The 19,598-nt window shown below is 41.2% G+C and overlaps 3 protein-coding genes across 8 annotated transcripts in view; 2 read left to right on the top strand and 1 right to left on the bottom strand.

Annotated features, from left to right (window-relative positions):
• Nucleotides 1–4,956, top strand: part of LOC122399049 (N-acetylgalactosaminyltransferase 6) — an 18,655-nt gene extending 13,699 nt beyond the window's left edge. Inside the window, exon 3 of the transcript XR_006259242.1 lies at nucleotides 4,946–4,956. The gene's annotated coding sequence lies outside the window, so the exon portion shown is untranslated. The remainder of the gene's footprint in view (nucleotides 1–4,945) is intronic.
• The window catches only part of LOC122399050 (protein bric-a-brac 2-like), a 21,389-nt gene extending 2,663 nt beyond the window's left edge, over nucleotides 1–18,726 (top strand). Inside the window, exon 6 of one of the 5 annotated variants that reach the window (XM_043399391.1) lies at nucleotides 18,469–18,726. In XM_043399391.1, coding sequence (XP_043255326.1) covers nucleotides 18,469–18,701 — 233 coding nt within the window. In that variant the 3' untranslated portion in view covers nucleotides 18,702–18,726. Of the gene's footprint in view, nucleotides 1–5,511; nucleotides 6,292–7,042; nucleotides 7,854–9,034; nucleotides 10,245–13,556; nucleotides 16,623–18,468 lie in introns of those variants that run through there. The other 4 variants (XM_043399390.1, XM_043399387.1, XM_043399388.1 and 1 more) reach the window with 4 other exon arrangements.
• Nucleotides 17,392–19,380, bottom strand: LOC122399054 (NEDD8). Of its 2 annotated transcripts, XM_043399397.1 has the most exons (5): nucleotides 19,303–19,380; nucleotides 19,200–19,217; nucleotides 18,781–18,893; nucleotides 18,183–18,303; nucleotides 17,395–17,671 (listed from the first exon to the last, which is right to left on the bottom strand). In XM_043399397.1, the coding sequence occupies exons 1-4, from the start codon at nucleotides 19,318–19,320 to the stop codon at nucleotides 18,219–18,221; spliced, it is 234 nt and encodes a 77-aa protein (XP_043255332.1). In that variant the 5' UTR covers nucleotides 19,321–19,380; the 3' UTR covers nucleotides 17,395–17,671; nucleotides 18,183–18,218. The 2 variants fall into 2 exon arrangements, with proteins under 2 accessions (XP_043255331.1, XP_043255332.1); XM_043399396.1 differs by having other exon boundaries at nucleotides 17,392–18,303.
• Between the last annotated feature and the right edge of the window lie 218 nt (nucleotides 19,381–19,598).

Genomic DNA, 19,598 nt, shown 5'->3' on the forward strand with positions numbered 1-19,598 from the left:
CTATTCTCACACACACAGATTTGTTTCGCGAATACTTTGCCAATGTTAGAGGTATTAGCGTTCACGATAAAAGATTACGAATAAAGAAAAGTGAAAGTTTCATTTAGCATTCGTGGACCGAGCCGTTTGGGAATAAAAAGAATGGAAAATTTTTCAAAGAAATTTATTAATTTGAATACCTTAGGTTCGATCGAATGTTAGGTTTGACCGGACCTTAGGTCCAAGGTACAATTTCATCCGTTTCATTTTGATATTTTTTAAATTTTATTTAATTTTTTTTTTTTTTTTTTAAATTTTTTTATTTATTCTTAAGAGAAACGTTGAGATCGCGTGAAACGAACGCGTGGCAAAAACATTGACGCAAGTGTCTTTGGTGTATTCGGAGAAATGCATTTCCTATTGTCATATAAACAGTTACTTTATTTATTTCTATTAATCGTTTAACTGTACTATAGCATACAGAGTGCATGGTTTTTTGGATATAAATGTATGGTATATAGGCACTCGGGTGTAGGTTGAACTGTAGATACTAGTAAGCATTGCCAAGTGCTGTATGTGTGCCGACAATCATCAACATTCCTTTAATAACTCGAACAAAGCCACTACTATATTCCTTATGCGCACTAACTGTAAGCATATTTTTTTTCTGTATACACTAAAATACCTTTCAATGCTGGTATGAGGTTATTTCTTTGTATCGTAGAACTGTACAGGACACGCGCGCGTGTGCTGCAACTGCCACACGCGCCGATTTACTTGCATGCAAAGTTAATCTTAAAAATCACTGGGCATTCCGTTGTTGTGCTGTAACGCAAATATACTATCGAATGGATGGAATCTCGTAATTTCGATTCTCGGTCGGTCGTGACGTCTCCAATAAAAAGGTTCTCAAACGCTGGTCATTTAAAAAAAAAAAGAAAAAAAGTAACACTGTAACACGATCGTTCGAAGTGCACACTTTTGTCTTTTACCGGAATCTTAGAGTCGCGTACTTAAGATTAACTTGCAAACTGGTAATGATTTGTAAAGAAAACAAAAAAAAAAAAAAAAAAAAAAAGAATTCCGTAGCCTTGCAAAACGACTAATTTGAAGTAGCAACGGTGATGGTGCTGGTGATAGTGGCATGTAAACGATCTTCTTCCATACTTTTAATATCTCATTTACTTATCCTCTCTTTTCGTTGTGCATCGTATAGTTGAAAAAAGAAAAGTAATAAAAATCAATATGGGTGCGTGGGAATCTGATATCTAGGTCACAATCGATATGCCTTTAGAAACCCCGATAGAGATCGAGGTTAACACGTTTATCCCGAACGTGTAACCGGTAATCTTTCCGACGGATTCGAAAACCTCCACGTTAAAAAATTCACCGCGTCGCGAACGCTTTCGTTTTGTATACTCGAATCGTCCCGCGACGATCACGTTTGACGCGACCCGATCCGAACACACACGATTTTTTTTTGGCGTCTCTAGAAGACGAGTACCGGACAGGTAGGTAAGCAAAGAAGTATGTTTTATGTTCTCCGTTTTTGACCGTAAAGAGCAGGAGCATGAATATGAATCGAGCGAGAGCGCGAATGTATCGAGACCAATGCGTTTCGTCGAACCGCCCGATTGGCTACGGCCTTTTGCGTGCGATGGTACGAGGATATCGAAACGAGACCTTCATTCGTCCAATCTTTGTGCGAGAACGATCGAAACTGTAAACCGAGGACCGAACAACGATGTAAATAACGGTTGAAAAAGGCACGGACGAATCCCACGTTGGTCTTGTACGCTATCGACGCGTGAGAACGGATCGATCGATCGATCGTTAATTAAGAGTGTTGTGTGTGTGCGTGGAATTACTCTGGTTTGCTCGCTGTACGTGTTGAACGTTGTAAACTCTCATCGTGATGGCGACGTGAAAGGAAAAAACATTGTAAGTCGTATCACCGATCGGGGGATTATACCGCCCTCCGGGCGGGATCGAGGGATTATCCTATTGGGGGCGACCAAGATCGATGTTAAATCGCAAAACAACGAACATTGGAACACGGACAGAGTAAAACCGCACACGTGCCCTCCCCCCGCAGAAAATTAAAAAGTAAGAAGAATGCTACGATCCAGCAGAGACGCAGCGTCGAAGCGAGAACAAAAAAAAAGAGAGAGAGAGAAGTTAAAAAAAAAAAAAAAAAGAATTCGATGATCGAAGAAAGAGGGAGGAAGATTCATCGAGGACTCGGGTTTAATTGGACAAAAACAAAAAAAAAAAAGTATGTAATAATAACCATTAAAAATAGATAATAAATAATAGTAAAGAGAAAGGGGATGGGAGGGGAGAGAGTGGGGGAGAGAGAAAAAAAAACTGTTTTGCGAAAACGTGACACTGAAGAGAAACGGAATGAGAGGAAAGAGAACAATGATCGAGAGAGAGAGAGAGAGAGAGAGATTCGGCTAGCACCTGGCAATGCTATGTATTTCCATCTAAAAAAACACACGCATATATATATGTACATATCTATGTATGTACGTACGGAAACAAAAAACAAAAACAAAAACAAAAAAAAAATAAAAAAGACATATCGTGGGTATATCGGTATCGCTGATACTCTAGACTGGCTTTCACGGCTACGGGATTTGTTGGTGCTGGGATTGGTCGTTAAAAAAAAAAACATTTGTTTTACTAATGGTTGCCTGCATGTGCAGATATACTTAAGAACTGACTAACCGAAGTGTTTGGCCAATGTGTTTTCTCCAGGAGGGATTACGTACGTATCTGGTCAGCCGCATAGCCTCAGCAAAGCAAACGGCCACGGAAAAGTATGTGTACACTGCAAGCAGCGCGGAATGGTCACATCACGTGGAAAGCTCAGGCAGACGCGCTTCAAATGTTGGCCCTGCAATGCCTGTTTGTGCCGCTGGCCATGTTTCGTCGATTTTCACAAAATGCGCGCCATCCCGCACATCCCGCCCCCATAGCACCAACTCGCCCCCTCCGGCTGCCCCGAGTTAATATCGCTACTCAACTAATAACAAGCGCCCTGTGCTTTTTCGATTTTTTTTGTGTTTCTTACATCCACGATACAAGAGAGAGAACAACGCTAAACGGACAATGGAAAACATTGAGAGAGAGAGAGAGAGAGAGAGAGAGAGAGGGAGGGATGAGAGAAAGAAAGAAAGAGAGAAGGAGGGAGGAGTGCGAGAATTGGGGAGGGGGTGGGGAGAGGGGTTTACTTTTTTTTTTTTTTTTTTTTTCTTTTCTTCTTCTCTTCGGTGTCTTTTATAGCGATCGATACGGACGAACGATGATTCTTTTACTCTTTCTCTTGCGCGATCGTGAATAAGGACTCTTTCGAACGAGGGAACCCGAGATGTCTTTCATCCTATGGCTGTTACAATTATCATTAAAAGAAAAAAAATAAACAAAAAACAAAGACGAATGCTCGGAACGTCTCTCGCCCGAAAGAGCCCTAGTTCTAATTCTAATTCTAATTCTGATTCTGATTCCGCCACCCTGCTTTCGTACGTTTTCCGAGTTTTTTCTCTGAATCGAATTTTATCCGGGTAGGCAGGAATTAATTTTTAAATGAAATTTGAAAAGGATAATAAGCGCAAATCCTTTTTGCTCATGTATGTATATATGTATACGTATTCCTCTTTATTTTTTTTTTATACATTTTAGACGTTTCGTGAATTTTAGAAAGTCTTTTTACGATCGTTTTTATCGTCGTGCGTTGCCCGCATTACCGATCGTGTAATTCCCCCCGTCGTATGACGACGCGTCCCTTTCTGTGAAAGAGCAAAGGGTGGAAAGCACCCCGTTCGATGCATGTACCGTACTCGTCGAAACGACGGCTTCATTTTTATAATTTAATCATAGACGCCCAATTTTTTTAGTGTTTATTTATAATTCGCGTTAATTGTAAATTGACGGTTAGGTTAGGTCAACGGAAAACAACGACGATACAATTTTTTTATGTTCGGTGATTTTTGTCGCCCGAGACAGTTTTTTTATCGTGCGTACACACACACACACACCTAGGATAATGTAAAGAGATCGTTATTTATCTTAATATCTCGATTGACTCTATACATAAGACTGCGACGAGGTGAACTCGTTATCGAATTAATATTTTTTTTTTTTTTCTTTTTTTTTTCTTTTTCGGCTCATCGCCGGAAGTACTTGGATACAAATACTCGGTACCTTCGACTTTCGTAACGATATCCGCTTCGTCCATTTTTTACAAGACGCGCGTATATCACTATTTTTTTAATTGTTTCCTCGATCGTGCATTTATCAATTTTTTTTTTTTTATTTGTATCTTGGTACGTTTCGCGAGACATCGCCACGACTCTTGCACAGAGTATAAACGAAACGCTGGATGGAAAAGCGTTTCCACGATTACGCGAACGCGCGTAAAAAAGAAATACTTCGTGTCACGGTCGCAAATTACGAAAACACAATTGTTCCATGATAAAACTTGCGCTCTTTGTCGTTATTGTTGCCGTTGTAACGCTCCGAAGATCTCGTAGAATTAAGTCTAATGTTATATCGAGTCGAACGAACGTTTTAATATTTTCTTGTGTATCTCATGGACCTAATCGTAGGACGAATAACTTGTATACATATCGTGCTCGCAATACGAAGCACTCATAGACTGACACCCATTCCTGCAGGCTTAACACCGTACAATGGTCGATCGATACTCTTTCGATAGTTGTTCGATATCGAGCTCGTTTACGATCCACGAAAGTCTGGAGACTCGATAGGATAAAAAGAATATGCCGTCCAGCCTGTTTCCTTTTTTTATTTTTTTCTAATACTCGGTCGCGAACGCAGCGTGAAACGTTGTATGGAATTCTCGATGGACCCGAATAAACGGTTTCGCAGAAAAGAAAATGATGTCAATTAAAACTACGCAGCTTGTAATAAAAGGAACCGAACCGATTGTAATTATCGAGAGATTACCTTTTCCCCCCCGAAAACCCACGTTGCGTGTCCTTTAGGAGGCATCGACAGGTCCGGGCACGAAATAGAAGAGATCGCGTTTGACACTCTCTGGGAACTTTAACGAGCTTTTGAATCTCCTTTCAGCGGTGTCGTGTTCGTAATTGCCCTCTGTCTCTCTGTTTGGTCTGATCGGACTTATTCTACTCAGCTTTGCGCTTTCTACGCACGACACGCCACAAAACGGTTTTATACGCCATGGATCGCGCGAGGAATCCGAACACGATCGACGTGACCGCGCTCGCTCGCGGCGCTTGTCGATCGTTAATCGAAGTCGAAGTAACAAAAGATGCGCGGTAACCGAAAATTGAACGACCCACGCGGTTCGACGAGCAACTTTACCGTTTTGTACGAACAAAAAAGATCGCAAGACGCGGCGGCGGAGGCTGGATGAAAGAAATTTCGCAAAGAGCGAGCGACAAGCGCGCGGGGGTGGAACGCGATATCTGCGATCGCATACGGCGAGATAGCGTGTTTGTGGTTGATATAGAGGTGATCTTGTGTGTTTGTGTTTATTTGTAGAACGAGCAGGAGATACCGCTGGGGGCGGGGGCGGTAGCGGCGGTCCTGCAACCGCGGACCTCGTCTCGGACGATGACTACGGTCAGTCCACGGACACTGAATTGTTGTTTCGCTGTAGAATTTGTTGGAAGGGTTTCAAGCATCCGATGTCGTTGACACTGCACAAGGACTTGCATACGGGGCAGACCAGGTGCCCGATTTGTCAGCGCATCTTCAGTCGAAGTTACGACATGAAGGCGCATCTGATGCGCATCCACAAGTGCACGTTCAGTGTCGACGCGAAGTTGAACTTTCGAAAGTGATTCCGCGACCCATCGGGACACACGTTTCCCGTTTCTTCGAATGGAGAATCTGAATCGATCGCGATCCCGAGAATCCGGGTGAATCCTAGAAATTGTCTTTTTACTCGAGCTTTATATTTCTCCGTACTCTTATGCGTACTATCTTCCTTATTATTATTTTCCTTTTTTTTTTTTTATTAACGATTCGACGTTATTTAAGCCTGCGAACTCGACAGACTTTCGCAACGAGGATCGATCAAAATACTCGCTTGGAAACGTTGTTATACGATAGAGATAAGCATCGTTCCTGTACACGTTAAATAGACTGATGCCAGAAGACTCGAACAAAAGGTGCCATCGACGAAAGATGACGCGATACAAACGTAAAAGTTCCTCAGAAAGACACCGTACGTAGAAAGTAAGCGACTCAAAGAGTTTAAAAAATATCTTTGTCCCCCCTTTTTTTTTATTTTTTTTTTTTTGTTAATTCTATGAACGATTTTCCCCCCCGAGATATTCGAGGAAAGCCTCGCCCCGCGTACACGTTGACAGGAATGCGACTATTGCTGGTGCGATGCGCTCTTTTAGTTTTTATGTTTACACGTTAACACCGTCGTATCTATTTATAATTAAAGTACATTATTACAGGATGTTTGTATACGATAATGCTACAAGGGACGACAGTCTCGAAAGACGTATTCGATATTTTTAATCGCTGTTAGGAAGTTTTGAATAAAACTCTCCGAAAAACAAACAAAGTGCATCCTTTTGTTTCACTCGATCGGCGAAGATGGCGGCTGCCGTGCGCGCATTCGAGCTTTGTACAGATCTTCACGGTCGTTCCCGTGTTTCTCGAGAATACGATACACCCCTCTTTATTTTTTTCCTTGGCTGGAGGCTTCATTGAACGTGCTTTGTGGGAAACTTGTATCTATGTGGGGACATTTCGCTCGCAGTGGCCACGCGTGTTTTTAACACAGAGATACCCGTAAAGCAATCTCTCACACACACTCGACACCGGAACCGGAACCGCGTCCATCGAACGGCGACTATTCGCGATCCTGCTCCCTCGTCCGCACCGAGAGAAAAATCCCTTCGCGAAAATGCCAAAAAAAAAACACACGTTTAGAAAAGAAAAAGCAACCGTGCAATGTCACGCAAAACCAGAAATCTACGAAACCGACGAACCTATATCGCATAAGTATGAGGCTGTATGTGTGTATTGGGAACACTTTGGATTGTGTGCGCAGAACCAAAGCACGATACTACTATTGGGAATCATCATCAACACTTCGAGCAACAGCAACAAGAGCATCTGCAACTTCAGCAACAGCTACAACGTCAGCAGCACCAGCAACAACAACACCAGCAGCCACCACCTCAGGTGCAACAGGCGAGCCCCGGGTACGAAAGGATGAGACGTAGGTCGAAGCCTCTGCACGACGAGAGCGGTCGCTGGGTATGCGACGTCTGCGGGCGCACTTACAACCGCGGCGACTCCCTGGCGCACCACCGTAGCATTCACAGGGGCGACACGGTCTGTCCGATTTGCCAGGCCGTTTTCACGCGAAAGTATACGATGCGTTGCCACATGCTCAACGTGCACGGCGCCAAGTAACGCGACCGTCGCCTCAACAGAAGAGAACTCACGGGGTAACGAATCGTCGAACGGAGATCGAAGAACGTTCGAGTTCACACGTTCCTTTCGACTCGTCTAAATTTACTCTACATGTATCATTCCGAAAATTTTGTACAGAAACTGTAAGTCGCGGTTTGTCGAACGTGTACATAGTGTGTGTATAACTGGGTAGCGTGTAGCATGTTATCGCGTTTACTCTTTCTCGACATGGTTCAACGAACTTTTACTGCGAACGTTCCTTCGTCGACAGACTGAATTTTTTGAAGCCTTTATCTTGATAATTGTAGGAACGACGTTAAAGCAATCAATGTATATAGGTCTTTTTTTTATTTTTACGAAAGTTTATTCCAAGTTTTGCTTCGAATCGTGAAAGTGGCGTATCTTTCATGCTCCTGAGGTCGGTCGACCGAACCGTGCTCGTCGCCAGAGGGCCACGCTCTCGTCTCTCTTTCTCGCAAGCGCTCGATCGAGTGCCAAGAGCGTGGCCCTCTGGCGACGAGCACGGGAGACGACGCCACCGGAACCACAATCGCGCGTATCTTTTTTTTTATACTGCCGTTTATTCGCAAGACTGAATGGATTTGTGAAGCAGGACAGCGGGAAGGGTTGTTGTTTTTTTTATTTAAGCGAAACTTTAACACGTTTGCGAACGTTCTTGCACTGTGTCGCAAGCGTCGACGGGGTCGCTGATTCTTTTTTTCTTTTGTACCTTGCGCAAATTGAAAATAAAAAGTAACGTAGAAAAAGGTTTTGTGTTTTTCACGCGCGTGATCCGCATCCGGTTTGTATCGTTTTCATCGACTCCGAGCTCTTCATACCGCACACCCACGCTCGCATATGAACAAAACGGCGCCATTTACCAAAAGGAATAACATATGATTGTCGGTTCACTGCACACGACAAGCGTTTGACAATGCGTCGTCCCACGATTCGCTTGGGAACGCAACAAAAAAATAAGGGTAAAAGAAAAGAAACGCGTGATCACCGTAATTACAAGACGCTTGATGTGTGATTCCCAAAAAAATTTTGCATTTCTGACTGCAGCCGATCGACGCACCTCTTAAAATAGGACCTCTGATGTTCTGCATGAATATTGAACATTTTTTTTGTACCGTATACACGTTGTTTTGTTGTCGTTCGAACGTTGTATCCACAGTTCACAAATAAGCATGATGATCGCTACAAAGAGTTTTCTTTTACAAATTTTGCGTGTTTAATCACCTCGTGGTTGCTCCTCCTTTGTACAATCGTGTGTGCTACCTTATTTCACCGTGCATATCTCCTCGTATCGCTGATAGATCGAAGGAGACGTAGTAGTGAGCGAGTGAGAGTGTAAAGTAGATAGCGAACGAGAGAAAAAAAAAATAATAATTATCAAGGGAACCATACGTAAGAAAAAAAAAAATATATATATATATATATTGCGTGCGTTGGTTGTTGTAACGATCGTCCGGATGAGAGATAAAAGGTATGCACCGTAGAACGATGACGATCGAGATGCGAGGAAAGGAGGTAGAGAGAGATGGCGTATTACGATCGCGGTATACGGATCGATCGGCATCGGGCGCACGCACTACCACATGAACGTTTATATCTGATTTAGATCCTCGTACGGTGGTCATCGAACAGCCGTCGCATTCGTGCAAACTCTGCGGTAAAACGTTTTGGAATCGGGACTCGATGTACAAACACATGAACATGCACAAAGGAACGACGCAATGTCCGGTGTGTCACAAAGTGCTGAGCCGCACGACCCACATGAAGCGACATTTAAAAAATCGGCACGGCTGGCTGGGCGTCGGGACGACTGCCGCCGCCGCCGCAGCAGCGGTCGCGAACGCCGCCGCCGTCGCAGCAGGAGCCAGCAACGCAACCGCGACGACAGCCGGCGCAGTCGGTCCCGTTATACCGGTGGTGACCGGCGTGACGGGCGCCGCTACCGCCGTCGGCGACGCATCCGCCACCACGCCTATATCCGTCTCGTCCGCGGCGATCGCGCCCCGGAACGCCGGAAGTCCCACCCACGGCATCGAAACTAACGCCACCTATACCACTATACGGATCAGGGAGAGCAGCGTCGAACGAATCACTTCTAGTCCTATTCCTTAGTGCGAGCATGTCTTGTCGAGCGTAGAAAACCCGTCGACGTAAGAGAGGATAGACGGAGGGAACGCCATAACCTTGTTTATCCTTGATTCAGCCGCGACGAGACCCGGAAACGATCCTCCCGGTCCACGTACCGGGTCGTTTTAAATTTCTTTTTTACCCTTAGAAAGAATACGTATATTTATTTATTCGTTCGCACGATTCCGCGGGATTCTATGTATACACATGTATATACGTCCCGTTGGTTAGGTTGCTTCGCGTTCGTTGAAACAACGAACCGCACGCCGCGACCGGTATAATCGTAGTTAAAAAAAAAACAAAAAAATATCGTAGGAAATATCGAATTTTTTAGTCACGTAAGAAACCAAAGAAGCTACGTTCGCGCAACGTAAAGTCTACGTTCCGGGAGTCCTCGACCAGCCCCCTCGAGGCTGGCCCTCCCCCCCGGAGCGGAAATTAATTTTCCCCCTTCCTCCCACCCGTGTCCGCGAGCGCTTGCAAGGGGATCTTACAGTCGCCATTGCTTTTGGAAAGATAGCAAGTTATAGTATCTGGTATCAAAATACCCTGATAGGTTTCTTCGCAATTGACCCCCGTTTTCTAGGTATTTTTATTTACAGTTTGGAGGAATCAGGATTTGGTACTTTCTTTCTTTTATTATTTTGAAGCGCAAAAGTTTTATTTATTACGTATAAATGTCATAGATATCGAAGCAAACAATCCTTAAATTGTTAATACAAAAAACAGTAGTAAAATAACATTATCAAGTAAATTCTGTATTAGTAATTCCGTATCATCAGTACTGACTCATACTAATACAGAATTTACTGATAATGACTAACAAAAATTATTAACATAGAAAAGTATATATGACGTAATAAATAAAACATTTTTACCTTTCAAAATAATAAAAAATAAAGAAGTAACTTGACGGGGATTCGAACTACGATCAAACGCGTGGTAGTCAATCGCTTTACCGACTCGACCAAATCCCTGTTAAAAAAATATCTCGAAGACCGAGGTCCATCGCGAAGAAGCCATAGTTTTTTGATACCAGGTACATACATACCTATCACCTGTTTGTCCCCTCGTTGGAAGCGTCGCGTTTAATTGTTTAATTAAACGGATAACACGGGCAGCGTTTTGTCGTAAAACCTATTCCACTCTAGTCGTCGACGGGAAACCTATATTAAAAAAAAAAAAATGCCTGTCTAACACTTTTCGCCCTAGTCATTTCGTACACATCCGTGCGTGTGTGCGTACATTTTATGTATATGTGTACATGCATATAATAACAAAGAGGAGGATGAAGAGGAGGTAGAAGCGAAAGAAGATGATGAGGAGAAAAGAAAAAACATCTACGTAAACGTTTTTTTGTAACCAAAGACACAGATGGGAAAGAAGAAAAAAAAAAAAAAAAAAGGAAAAAAAAAAGCAAATTATTTTATCTAGTCAAATGAGTTCGGTACTTAATAGCGTTAAGGAGGAATGTGCATCTTTCTTCGTGCGATCGAAACACGAGAACACAACGCCGTGCAATTCGACGGTGAGACTGAACCGGAATCGCTTAATCGTTTTCGAAGCTTCGATGTCTTTTTGGTTGAATCGCGTCGACCGATTCCGATCGTTTTCTTTTTTTTTTTCTTTTTTTTTTTAGCCAATTTCACGCCTCGACGAGAGCTTCGGGATCGAACGGGGTAATCTTTATCTACCCTTCGTTTCGGTTCCTCGTCGATCGAAGATCGCCGAACTTTCCTCGGGGCGATCGAGAGGAATTTGTTGGCAGTGTTTGTTCGTCGTTTGTGGCGTCGTTCATCATTGAAACGCGAAGGATGCTCCATTTTCACCGAACATGTACTGTCTCGTACCAGAAACTCGTGCCATTCACCCGCGAAAATCTGTCTACTCGTCCGTACTGTTCCCTTTTCGACAGTATCAGGGCGTTCCGAGTTGCTCATTTGCGCGTCTCCAAGACCAGAATTTGGCCATATATATATATACTAGGTTCATGATATTAAACATACTCATGTATTTCTTAGCGTTAAGTTCCCGGAGACTTGCCAAAGATGCAAACGTTTAATTGCCCCTCGCTCTGTTATATTTTCACGTTACCTTACTTTCCTTCATTTTCGTTGCGCTTATTCGTTTTTGTTTCTTCTTCTTTTTTGTTTACGTTTTTAGTTGGTATCTAACTTAGATTCGCTCTTCACGCTAATTGTAATTTAATCCAAAGAACCATCTAGTCGGGACTATAGTCCCGAAATTAAGTACTATAATATTCTCCCCCTTTCCTTGTGCAATCACAAAGAGGCTATTTGTTCGACGAGGCAAACGGATCCACCTACGATTAATGATCTCTTGTCCGCGTTTTTTTTTTTTTCCTTTTCTTTACGATAGCTATTCTTCGCTGTATGCCAAAGTTTTTAAGGAAGTTTTTTTTCTTTCGAACGAGGTTCGTAATTAGCGCGAAACTTGATTGTTGGATGTGACGAGAAGTACAAATCGAAGCTAGTTTTTACAGGCGTCAAGATGGGAACAAATTCACGCGACTGTCGCTGATTGATCGCCGCTCGTTCGCCCTATGCCACTAATTTTAATTACGATTACGCAATTCGAGATCGATCACGGCGGGCAATCGGTATATCGATTAACTTTCTGTTCGCGGATTAACGGGATGCTTGCGTTTAAAATTTGCGGTCGCATGCGATATGTTACGTGCTTGTTACATAATTTTACGTGGCACAGACTTGCACGTTTACCATTTTAATCAACTGATTTCGACGATTTTTTTTTTCCAATCGAAATTAGCAAACATTTTTGTTAGTGGCACGAATCAGTGTTTAGTAGTGCGATATATATATTTATATTCCGTTGTACGTTGATTTAATCATATTTTTTTTTTTTCTTTTTTTTTTTTTTTTTACTTATGTTACCTTACGTTGCGATGTAAGTTAAGTTCTGAGAGGAACGCGAAAAAAGTACCATAGATACGTATACACCGTTTATTTATACTTGTGTATGGTAGACCGTATATTTAATTTAAAGGGAAACGAATGTGCACATTCCTCAGAAGCCACAATACAAATAAGTACAAGATTGCCAATTATTACTTTAGAAGAATTGATATTTCTTTCTTTGATTATTTATAAAAATAAGAACTATCTATACATAAAAAAAAAAAAAAAAATTATATATATAAATATAAATATATATGTATATAAATACATATATATATATACATAAAAATATTATAATATATCATTACGTAATCTTATGTTTGGCTTATGCGAGTTAACGATGTAAGTAAGACAACAAAAAAAAAAATGTGTGTGAATAAAGTTTCAAAATCTGAATTCAAGCGAGTCATTTTTCTTAAATAAAAAAAAAAAATAAAAATAAAAGTACGAAGTATCTTGTCAAAATTTTTGATATCGTTACGGCTCGAGTATAAGTTTTTCCACGCAAATTAATAGTCGATGAAATCGAATGAGTAAGTATGAAACGAAGATTGCGTGTGCTCCTCCTCGCAACCTGAAAAAACCGACACGCGGGAAACGTAAATTTGCTACACGTTTTACCACCGGCGATGCTATGCGCGAGATTGTTTTAGCAGTGGTTCCGTTTCGAAAATGGATACAATTGGGTCACTTTACAGCGGTTCACGTTAATCAATTTACTTGCTTCAACATCTTCACGCTTCTCACTGCCACGTCTCTCTTTTCTGTTCGAACATATATATATATATTTCACACGCTAATCGATATATGCAATCACCCGTGTGGGAGACCGATCGACCAAAGGCTGTGTCGATGCGTTAGAGAATTCAATTAGGAAAAAGAAGTTTAGCTGTTAGAAGGCGGTACAAGTATCACAGCACAGGTGGAACGAACGACTGGTCCGGTCTGTGTTGCGTGTTACTGTCCCCCCCGTAATCTGACTTGAATGTAATTGAACTAGAAAACAACAAAAAAAAAATGAATGAGGAATCGTCGGGTGACGTGGCTGTTAATGTGTTGCAGGGGGGGTGGGACGCAATCGGAAGCATGTTGGCGATACAACTGGTCAAGTGGTGATGCAGGGTCCAGGGCGTTTTTCGTGCAGACTCTGCGGAAGCGTATACAAGCACCTTGCTTCGCTGACCCAGCACCTTGAAGTGCATCGCAACCAGACAACCTGCATCCTTTGTCACACCACTCTCAGTCGTAGAACCGACCTGCGGCGTCACATGCGCCTGAAACATAACATGCAATTGCAAAAAACGATCCAGAAGCAGCGCAGCTCGAAAAACGAATTGGACTCGTAGATATTTCAGTTTCGATGCGCCCGAGAAACGTTGCTTCTCGCTCCGCCCTGGGGTTCCCCTACGTTCTTACACGCCTCGCGGTCCGGATTGATCTCTTATCCCTCGCCGAGCATCGATCCTTCTTTTTCTTTCTTTTTTTTTTCGTTCACGACGTCCACTCACAGTATTAAAAAACAAAAATCGATCGCTTCGATGCTCGCGACGAACGTACCGATCGAACGTCGAAGCGTGAAACAAGCAAGCTCGAGGACAGTAACATGGGACTTAATTTATTTATACCGATCTCAGTTTCGTAACGTCCAACGCTAGTGCGTACTCGTTTGCTCGATAACGGGCCAACAACTCCCGGATGATTTTGGAATTTTTTTTCCCCCCGGGGGAGAAAAAGGAAAATCGTTTTGTTTCGTTCTCATTCCGCGATTTGTTTCTTTTTTCCCTTCGATCGCGCAACGTTATCGAGCCGACACAGCGTCTTCGGCTCCGTAAGGATTCTAGTCATTACTGTACGGCGGCTTTGGTCGCTAAAAATCGTTTGATTTCGCCCCCCATGTCGTATCTTGACACTTGACGCGCGAACTTGATATTCCGTGGATCTCTGTTACGCGATAATAACGGTTTGCAAACAAAACTCGATAGGCGACAAATAATAGCTTTGTACGAAGCACGAGATATCCATATCAATAGAATTACAGTGTTCCGAAGTGACTCGTCGCGCGGCTAGAAACTCTGTTCGAATCTCGCGCACAATGTGCGTCGACGCGCGCATCTACGGGCGTCCCGCCATTTTGGGCGCTCCGGTTCGCGCAACGACAGGCATTCGAGTTTAACCTCTTACGCTGGAAGGTACCGTGCTACCGCGCGTCGCTTGTTGTGTGCTTGGAAAGTGGGTGAACGACGATTCAATTTCCAACGCAAGAGGTTAAATCTTCCATAGTGAACGTTCGAATGTTACACTGACTCTGTTTACACGTCCGGTTGTTCGCGTGCTCGATTTTTCTTTGCGATCCAGATGAATCTTAGCTGCTTCGAAGGAGCGCATAGACAGTGCCTTACACACGACTATCTAGTTTTACATTTTACATATTGACTTTCCAGATGTTTACCACAGTTGAACGCGTATAAGAGACTATAAGAGAACCTACAGATTTTTATTGCTTTCGCCCGGTGGCTTCGTGTAAACATTGTCTTTGTGTATCAAGTTAAACGGAAACGATACGGTTCAGGAACTTTGAAACTACGGTCACAAGCTGTTTGTTAATTTCTCGTAGAAAACTATTTTTCTATCCGTGGCATTTACCCATCCCCGTTCTTTCGTTTTTACCATCGAATCGGAGTGTTGTTTCTAAATCTTTTTTTTCGTTCGTCGCGATTGATAGAGTCGCGTCACGTTAGACGATCGTAAGAATATACGTTGTTATCGCTAAGTAATTTATCGTGTCCCAAGAATAGCAAGTAAATCGTGAAAAACTCGTGCGATGACAGAACGGGATCGATTCGCGTACGAAGATATTTCGGTGATTCGCACGAGTTTCGATGCTCTCTTTCGTGATCGTTTACGATGGTAATGAAATTTTATAAAATCGAGCTTTTTGCCCATTGTGTATCGCTTCGTAACTATCGGTTCCGATCCCACAACGATCAAACGTTATTTGACAAAAAATCTTGTATTGTAAGCCCTACGTGTACGTTGCTGTATTTATCCCAATAAATAATTAATATTTAAGAGAAGTCTAATAAATAATTATGTCTAAGCGAATGGTAAAACGCGACGGAGGCAGCGAAATCGTAATCGAAACGACGAATTACGGACATTTTAAAAAGTTCGATTTTTCTTTACTTTTTTTTTTTTGCTCGATCACTTTCATACACATTTTCAAACCGTTCACGATTACTTCTACCCTTTTGTTTCCCCGTATAAGCGTACGCGACGAATTCTTTAAAGTTTCAGGCAGCCCCGTTTCTACCACGAATAGCAAATTATACGTTTCTTGAAAGCAAAAAATTTGACCGTGTTCGTACACGATCAAGCACTTAGTTTGTAGAATTGTGTAGGTTTGTACGTAGATGTTCGCTGTTAAGAATCGCACGAAGCTTCGTTGGAGAGAGAGCAAGAGAGAAAAAATTTTGTTCGAGGTACTTTGTAAACGATCGATTTAGAATCAACGCGTTAAATTGAATGTTAAACGGAACTTGTACTTGATTGTTAGAAGGCGTTTTTTCTCTTAGTTCGTAAGCTATATAAAGCGACGGTGTGAATTTGTACCAATGTCTCGCACGATAGTTAAACGTGTTAAGGATAGTTGATTAAGTTGAATAATTTTCACGAGCAATTTACACGTCTCGTCGTCGTACCGAATGAAACGATACTTAATTTTGTCGTGTCTAAAGAACAGTGCATTTACGGGAACGAATCAGTTTGCAGTGAACAAATTTTTGTCTCACAGGCCAGTAGGTTTCGCGAAGAAACGATACGCATAGGTACCATATATTTATTTATATATACATGTATACAGAGAATTTCAGAAATACATATAAACATTTAAAAAGTTGAATCTACAAACTAAAATAATTAAAAAATACCCTACATACTTTACTTCTCCACTTACAGAATAGTATCACGTTCATTTTCTTTTTAAAATAACCTCCAAAAGTAAAAATCTCAATTGCTTCTTGTGTTTCATAAAAAGTCAGGATAAACAGTCCTATTTAGTCCAATTAAATAATTTACTAGCAATTTTAGCGTGTAGATACAGCTCCTCAAATGTTTACACATATTTCTGAAATACCCTATGTATATAAATATATGTATATACTTCAATATTTTTATTTTACACACCTAGACGCAGAGATATAAAGCGACTGTGTATACGATATGCAAAAGATATATCGTTAAATACCGTCGATAGTCGGAAACTTTTCGTTTCAGTTCGAAGAAACCTATTACGTGTATGTACTAATTGTGAGCTTGTAAGTGAATTAAAAAGCGAATATAAATCTATGCTTTAAAATGTTATTACAGCAATGTAAATAAATCGATTTACAATGGATGCTCTAGCGTTGATGTTTTTAACGAAACGATGAAACGACCACGTTTCTCGAGTCACGGAATTCGATCGTGTTTGTTTTTCTTATCGTAAGGAGGAAAGGTACACGAGGAAATACGAGACTGTTTCGATTATATTTCGTCCTGCGTGCTTGAACGTCGTGTACTTATCTTTGGTGGTGTATAACAGTATTCTGCTTTATGCTGTGTGAATGTGTTCTCAAATTTGATTACTTTCTACTGGGAATTTTCCATAACTGTGCAGATAGCTGTTTTATCGATCGAACAATACCGTGGACAGATGTCTCACGTATCGTTTCCATTTATCCGGTATTTCTTTTTTCGTTTTTCCTCGTACGAGTTCTAAAAGAACGTCCGAGTGTTTGGATTGGAGGTCCCGATCAAATAATTTCGTATCGTTAATTTGTGCATCAACAAAAGGGAGTCGTAGTTTTCGTCTATCGATTTATAGCTTGCTTTCGCTCTTCGTTAACGGGGTTTAGAAAATAGACAACGCTGAAGTCACGTTTCAATACTTTATTATCTTCTTCCTTGTTCGAAATACAATTTTGCATCAATAGATGAATGGTAGTGACACACTTATGCCTATTAATCCTTTTATGTTACGCGAACGATCATTGAACAATTTCGGAACGAATCCGAAAACACGGCCCCGGTTGAAATATTACACGCGACACGATTATTGTAGCCTTAGTTATAAGAAGAAATGAATTTATAGAGCCACACGCAAGGACAGCGCCATGGGGTTTGCATTCGCCAGGATCATTCTGCAATAAATGCGGTATAACGTTTACAACGCAGCACGCTCTTCTACGGCACATTACATCGAAACACGAGGAGCCGCGAAGCTCTACCGCGTACTGCAATATTTGCCAGCGGTTTTTCAAAACGAAATGGAGTCTGGCCACTCATAACAGCAAATATCATAGAAACTGAGATCCCTGGGTTTGTTAACTTTTTTCGTTCGGTCGACGAGCCTGTTCAAAATTCGGATCGGGTCCCGCTTCTACGCACACGTTGAGCATTTAACAAAATTATACAACACGATCCCGTCGTGTTTCGTCCGAGTACCCGCGACGAACAATTTCTAGAACCACTGGATGAAAAGATCGTTTTATTGGTAAAGCAGACACTAGGATTTTTTATGATCAAATCTTTTTTATTTAAATATTTATTTTAATCCTAGGTGTAACCGTTCGATCACATTTAAATGCTAAGACGATCGTGTGTCCTTTGTGAGTACAGCGCGCATGTATGTAACGTCGGAAAGTGTCTTACTATTTTTCTGGCTGATTTTAAAACTGAGGAATGTTATTATAAGCCTCCCCTTAATGCGAGTACCAAATGCAACACCGAACCACCTTGAACTTTATAATCTTGCGCCGTTTTTTCATCGTTCCTAGAAACCAACAAATCATTTTTGTAATTCTTATTTCTTAGTCTTAAGGATACATTCAGCTTTGCAATTCATTCGAGCAACTCTGAGTTCTATGTAACTATAAGATAGATTTCATAAAAAGAAACAGGAAAAAATAACGTTCAAACGTCCTAATTGATGGAACAGGAACAAGGAGGCCGAAACAACTATGCGACCCAGATTCAGTAAGGACTGTAGAAAGTCACTTTCCAGAGTATGTTCCGTCGACACCAAAGAAGATAAATGCTACAAGAAGATGTAAAGTTTGCGCAGCTAAAGGTTTGAGAAAGGAATCTCGTTACTATTGTGCCTATTGCAATGTAGGATTATGCGTTACACCTTGCTTCAAGCAGTTTCACATCACGTCCGACATTAAATAAAACGTTAAACCGTGTTTCTTTCTATAGAAAACAATCTTGTATAATTGTACAAATTATTCCCGTTCGCAGTTATACCTACATTTGTTTCCCCGAAAATATTAATCGCTGCTGTTGCGGTGGTATGCCTTCCTTTTCTTCCACTCTTTCTTTGATCCTTTCTACCTTATCTGTAGGTTCTATATCTATCTCGATCTATAGGAACAATAACAGTTGTGATAACCGTAAATCTCGCGTACGTCTATTTATCGTTTAACGAAACGTTTATGTAACGTAATAGTAAATGATATTAAATACTGCTATAATTTCTAACGATAAGTTTATTAACGGTACATCAAATGTCAAATTTTGTATCTTTAGATGACAACGCGGTCTTGTTAGAGGAGGTTATTTTACTTTTACAATTGTTTTTTTATTTAGCAAGTATATAATAGTAAACGTAATTTCATGCATTTATTTGCCATACTGATTAAACGTTTATAACATTTTATAGTTACTTGCCTCCTTTCCCGTTAGAGTCTGAAACAAGGTTAGAACGAGAAGTTAGAATTTTTTTCGAACATGTTGTAAATGCTTTAGCTCAAACATCGCCGGTTCTTCTTACCTTAACTTTAATCAACATTTTTTTTTGTATTAAAAGGTAATTTTAATAATGATTTCAATTCTACTAGATCAGAAATTAAAAACTATTGACGTACAGATACAACCACAGACGAGGTATACGAAACACATGCTGTGTCTCCATCTTACGACAAATTATAAATTTAAGGCATGAAATAATTTTTTTGAACAATGAACCGTAATATTTGATGTTGCGATTTATTTTAAAAATTTCGTACTTTTTAAAATATTACAAACTTCACAAGGTTATGTGTTTCGTTACGTAAATTCAATCAAAAC

This window comes from Colletes gigas, unplaced genomic scaffold, assembly GCF_013123115.1.
Source record: "Colletes gigas isolate AHSC1104 unplaced genomic scaffold, ASM1312311v1 Colletes_gigas_Sc00012, whole genome shotgun sequence".
NCBI lineage: Eukaryota > Metazoa > Arthropoda > Insecta > Hymenoptera > Colletidae > Colletes > Colletes gigas.

Coding starts and splice junctions, on each gene's coding strand:
- LOC122399054 (XM_043399396.1), bottom strand. Junction 18,304..18,780: donor ATATTTTCGGGGAAACAAAT/GTAGGTATAACT, acceptor GTTGGTTTCTAG/GAACGATGAAAAAACGGCGC.